The 6,000-nt window shown below is 41.3% G+C and overlaps 1 protein-coding gene across 2 annotated transcripts in view; it reads right to left on the bottom strand.

Moving 5' to 3' along the window:
• The window catches only part of CPQ (carboxypeptidase Q), a 320,242-nt gene that overhangs the window by 85,579 nt on the left and 228,663 nt on the right, over window positions 1–6,000 (bottom strand). For both annotated transcript variants that reach the window (XM_025209315.1, XM_006027994.3), the window contains exon 7: window positions 2,063–2,154. In XM_025209315.1, the coding sequence (XP_025065100.1) occupies window positions 2,063–2,154 (92 nt within the window). The remainder of the gene's footprint in view (window positions 1–2,062; window positions 2,155–6,000) is intronic.

Genomic DNA, 6,000 nt, shown 5'->3' with positions numbered 1-6,000 from the left:
AGGAGTCAAAGATCAGACCTGAGGAGACCCTAGCCGTGTGGATGGGACGCCTAGTTGTGGAATTTGGGTCTGATTTGTTGAACCTAGAAGAAGCAAGCTTCCTAATCCGGCGGGCCTTGTGGAGTAGAGGGCATGCCATTGACATCAATACAGTGATGTTCAACACTCATTGGCCCATTCTGCTTCAGGCGCTTGTAGCAGGACAAGTCAGTCAGGAATCTCACGCATGGCATGACGGCCGGCCGGAAAAAGCCAGTGCGGAGCAGCTTTTGCTGGCCGTGGTCGGAGTCTCGCTGGAACCCCAAAATGTGTGTACTGGGACTAACACCATCCCAACAGAGAGGGCCATGGCCTCACCGTTATCTGCGAAATCCTAAGATGGTGCCAATAAAGCTGGACAGCGTAAGAGTCTGTGTTGAGGTCTATGGGGGAAAGAACATCGTCCTCCGAGTTTTCCTCAACCCCATGGTTGGTCAACCTGCAAGCAACCTTTTGCGTCAGCTTTCATGATTGCGCATCCTCATGAAGTCGAGAACACCTAGCGACTGGGAGCATCGATCTACTATATACCCGATCGAGGCTCAGGGTGCAAGCCCTAGCGAATCTGATCAACCGTTGCCACAGAGAACGCCCGAGGAGTGAATCATGTTTGGGATCCTTGTAAACCATTCCGGGCTCACCAAATGACAGCTCCGAATCCTGGGGGATGCAGGCCAATGGCAACTGGCCTACAAACTGGGTTTTCAGTATCCAGACAAGCCAGACGACGACTCCTCGATGTTGTCGTCGACGTTTTCATCTTGCTGAACGTGGATAAAACCCCACGGTGTTTGCCACCCACTTCCGTGTCGGTTGTACGCACGAGCATGCAACAGAAAAATCATCCAGAGCGGAGCCGTGCCCGAGCACCTGTATTGTGTGCTGTGAGAAGAGGGGAGCGGCGACAGATCTTGCAGACTGCCCTATCGCGCACGGTTCCATGTACATATTGTAATATAGGTTAATTTATCATTTTGAGGATTCTCTTTCACAGGTCCAGGACTCAGAGTGCGTGGTGGAGGGAAGTCCCAAGAGAGAGACGGAGAACATAATTAAAGAAGCAAGGACTTGACTCGTGACTTCGCCATGACGCCCACTGAAGTCCTGATAGTTGAATTTCTAGTTATGAATATAATTATGTGTTTGTGTGTTAGTGCCGGCTATTATCTAATTCGGTCCCTAGAGGACGAACTCATTATGTTGTATGAATTTGTGTTTAACCGTTTGGTTTATGAACCAGCCGAGAGAGCTCATAATGACTCACACAATGCGCATGTGGTTTAAAATTCCGGTTGTGCCATCGGCAAGGGGGCATGTCATAACCCAATGATTTTTAGTGCCTCGGCACATTGGAATTTTCCCGCCACATGGAGCTTTCTTTGCACGGTGGATTTCTCAGTTGCAGAGAGAAATCCCTGGTGCAAAGTATTGGTCAATTCTAAATTATTCCTACGTGGCGGCTAGCAATTGGCTCGCTAGCCGTATAAAAGGTTAGAGCAGTTTCCGCCCAAGTTGGAGGACTCCACAACCACCTCGTGGAGAACTCTGAGCGCGCTGTGGAGCCTAGCAAACTCCGCGTGTGTCTTGGAGGAGGACAGAGAGGCCTGATCAGCTCTTAGCCACTCCCCGTCATAGTGTAATTTGACGTATCCCCCGTGTGAAGAAGCGCTCGTGGAGTCGTATATCGATGACTCATCTCGGTTCGGTGCGGTTCAGAAGAGATCTCACTTGTGTTTGTCTGTCTGCAACTGCAACTCAAGCAAGTTACCTCCCTGCACTGTGACCATCGGCAGTGTAAGTAAAGCTTTCTTTATAAAACCAATACGCTTCCGTGCCTAACTCTACTCCGTCGTGGAAAAACCCCACCTGACGGTCCGGGCTACTGGCCATAGCCTCAGACCGACCCTCGGTCCCGACACTATCTATTTAGATGTACAGTTTAACATTTTGAAAACTAAATATTCTTATCAAAAAGGAAAGGAAACACATGCTACAAAGTGAATTATTGTCAAACCTTGTTTACCTTGTGTAACTGATAGTACTGCTCAGCACCCACTCCTCCTTGCTCCTCCCCTGTCCACAGCACTAAGCGTAGAGTTCTCTTGGGACGAAGCCCTACAACATAAAATTAAATATTGCTTAGTCTGAAACATCCCATTGTCTTGAACAGTTTTTCATCAGCCTCCACTTTCCTAGGGTATATGTGAGTTACCATAAAACCACCATCTCTGTTCTATGACTTATCCAAGAATGAATGGACTCTGACACATTGTCTGAGGCAGAGTGGCAGATGAATGGCTTCCTTTGTGGGGTCAATATCAGAACTGCCTCATGGTTTGTGCAGAAGAGAAGCAAATCTGGAACAAACTCATTCCTAAAGATTAAAGAAAATAGGTTCCATAGTTATTCCTTTATTTAGGTGTCTACACAACACATGCTATGTATGGCCTGAGTCACAACAACTGAACACACTGTTTTCAACTTTAATCAAGACTTTAACCAAATTCTGGCATGGATCATCATTATCTTTACATTAATTAAAAATGATCAGTTAGATTTGTATAAAATGCCTTCAAGTAGTTCCAGCATTGAAAAACACTTGGATATACTTTTGCTATATATCAAGCTTTAATAATGGAAGAGAGAGAGTTGAACTTTAGAACCTTAAATACAATCAGCTGTTTGAGCAGATGCAAAGCTTTGGAAAGCATGACAAATGTGGGGCAATTCTAAATTTAACAATGACAGCTGAATGAGAAAGACAGGGTCTAGGATATACTCTGCAGTGGAGTTTAATAGTTTAATGCTGCAATAGACCTGGCACATAAATTTTGCCCTTTGAATTATTAACCTAAGTCTGTTAGAATGAGTGCATTTATTTTGTGTCACAACTTTATATATAATTTTCAGAAAAAGAATGATTAGTGCTCCCTGTGCAGTACTAATGTTAACATTATATTTAAAAAAAGGAAAACAAAGAGAACTTGGTTGTGCAAAAAGAAACATGGAACACAGCCACACATACACATATCCGTGCTGGAGAGAAATGACTAATTGTCAACCCCTTTAAAAAAAAAACTTTCCCCACCCAAAAGAAATAAGGATTACAAACAGATCTGAAAGTTTGCTTTCAACACAAGCAAAAAGCAACTGAACACTGGCGTTGAGAAACTACACATTAGTAACTTTAATAACTTCACAGAAAACAAAGGAACCAAGATACATTTATATTTTCCATTACTTTGTAATGCATAAAGTCAAAACAATGAATGCAAGTGATTAAAGCCACATTTTCTAAAAGCAAATGAACTAATTGCAAACACAGAGGAAGAGCACTCTCGTTTTTTGTTTTTTTTAAACAAACCCCTCAAAATCTCAGTGGATATTCTGTTCCACACTTAATTCATTACACCACAGGATTAGTCTTCTTCCCATTTCAAATCAGCCAGATGGCCAATGATGTCACATTAAGATAATAAAGCAGTAATCACATTGAAGCTAGAAAAACTACAGTCACAAAATAACCAAATGCGATCATGGCTTTGTTAAAAAATGCTGTTCTAATTTACAAAAACACGCCGGCCAAAAAAGTATGCACCAGAAAATAGCACATCATGTTTTGAATAGTGCTGAAAATTAAACCTTAAGTGACAATCAGAGATATTCAGAAGGGTAGTTTAATGCAACTAGCACGTCACAAAATACTAGCAGCTGAAAGGCAGTCCTTTGTCCAACATGGAACAAATCTAAACAGCGCCATGCAAAGCCTGTGGAAAGGGTTTTGACCAAGATACAAGTAGAAGCAAATTCTTCCTTCTCTTTCCAGTTCATGGGACACCAAAATAATTGCTGCTATAACCTAATAAGATGGTTGTAGGCACCACTACTCTTGCCTGTCATCTGCCTAAGTGGGCAGGTTTGGCCACTGGTTAGGAATGCAGTGTTCAGACTTGTACCCTCCCCAAGGCTCACCTCTCACACCATTGTGGCATGAACTATTGAGGATCACTGTTCAGTGTTCACTGATACCGGACAAATCTGATACTCTAATTTATGGCCCCTTCCTAACCCTATCATTCCACCTCTCCATTGCAGAGGAAAAATGTCAGCGCTGCTGATCTGGATCCTTTCATGCCCAGAGGCAAGGAGAAGGGATTTCCCACTCCCAAAGTCTAAAAGGTTGCTGAGAAACAAAAGTTTACTTGTATGTTTTACTTTGTTTAAAGTAAATGTTAATATACAAGCCCTTTAGTTTATAATATACAAGGGAATTTAATTTCCTCCTTATCAAACTGTGAAAGGAAGAGAGTGATAAATATTTATCTACTAGATATTAAACCCCTCCCCACTCATCGTAACCAAAGATAGTCAAACAAATCCAATATAGAGTTCTGTTTTGCTTTTTTATTTAAAAAGAACTACTGTTTCTTAGTAAGGTGTAATCCCTGGGAAAGCAAGAAATGCAGAGTAAGGCTTATTTAGAAAAAGTATTGACAAGATGTAATGCAGCCTAGAAAAGTATGTCCTTTGATGATTAAGGTATATTATATGAATTTTTGGCAAACTTCAAACTATCATTCCTCTCAAAGCAGGAAAAAATAACCCAAAAGCATAAATAAAGCAATACTTCTGCTTTTTTTTACTTATATGAAAGCAGTTTGTAGACTGTGCATAATGACATAAGAACAATAGATTCAATTAGGTGTTACAAAAGCACAAAGTAAGTCTACCCTGAAATATGGAGTGAGTTATAACATGATTTATTTCTGTAATGGTCTTACTGTGTCCTTACTGAATAGATGAGCTTGTGCTTACCTCCCTGCAACCCATTGCACTATTCAAATAATCTGATGGGATTCCAGGATACCTCAGCACCATAGTGAAGAAACACTGCTTTATAGCATAAGCCTTGTGCCAAATCTCTGCCAGCATAGGTATAGCTCTAAGAGCAAAGGCTCTGCTACTGGTTGGACAGCCTCTTTTTATAAGGTTCCGGTTCCCTTGCTTTTTAGGTAACTCCCTCAGTGACAAATGCCATGGGAGGTGATCTGTTGCTTGGTTACACGCTCACCTCCTTGAACCATTTCCTCGGGCAGCAACTACTTCATTGTTTTTCTTCACTGTCATTTGAATGTAAGGCCAGCAGATTAGTGATTGATTGATCTGCAGTGTTAATCTTCTATTAGGTACAAGAATTTCTCCTAATATCTTCCTAGAATTTCCAGCAAGGATACAGGGGAGAAAAACAACACTGTAGGTGTAGTAGTCAGACAATAAAAATATTCTCACATAACAAATGGAAGCTGCAGTTTGATAAAGATGCATAAGGTATGGACAAAAGAGCAAGTTACATTGACCTAAAAAACTTACTGTGCATCAGTAGCTCCATAGTAGCAATCCATGTAACCACTTTCTCCCTATGTAAATAAAAACTAAACTCGAGCAGCTTTGTCATTAGTGGAACAAGACTAAGCTTTGCAAATTAGCTTTCACAAACTGCAGGTTAGAGCATGAACAACAACCACAGAGCTGTTGATGCATGGTAAGTCCCTGCTCACCATTAGCTCTCTGTAATGGTTAGTTTCACGTTACCTCTCCAAACTGATGTCACGCATGTACATACACAGATAATTTATTAGCATGTGCTCCATGCTTGAGAAGGTACATAAAAGGGAAAATGAGATACATTAACAGCAATTCTGTTATAGATCGTGAAGTAAGCTTATAGCAACTAAAAGCATTCATATTAAGATGCACAGATTTGCAAGTATATGCATATTTAAATGTTGGATAAGCTCTTTAATACCCAGTACACTAAAATAGTCTCATTTGTATTATTAATAGTATCTCAGTTTCTAAAGTACTCTATTTCCTGAGTCTCACAGTTGGGTGGCAAAATGGCAGCAAAGTCAATTACAATGCTGTAAGCATAGACTCTGGAGGTGGCCAGTGTTTATATAC

Source organism: Alligator sinensis, unplaced genomic scaffold, assembly GCF_000455745.1.
Source record: "Alligator sinensis unplaced genomic scaffold, ASM45574v1 scaffold191_1, whole genome shotgun sequence".
Classification (NCBI taxonomy): Eukaryota; Metazoa; Chordata; order Crocodylia; family Alligatoridae; genus Alligator; species Alligator sinensis.
This window is presented reverse-complemented; position numbering and strand designations above follow the sequence as displayed.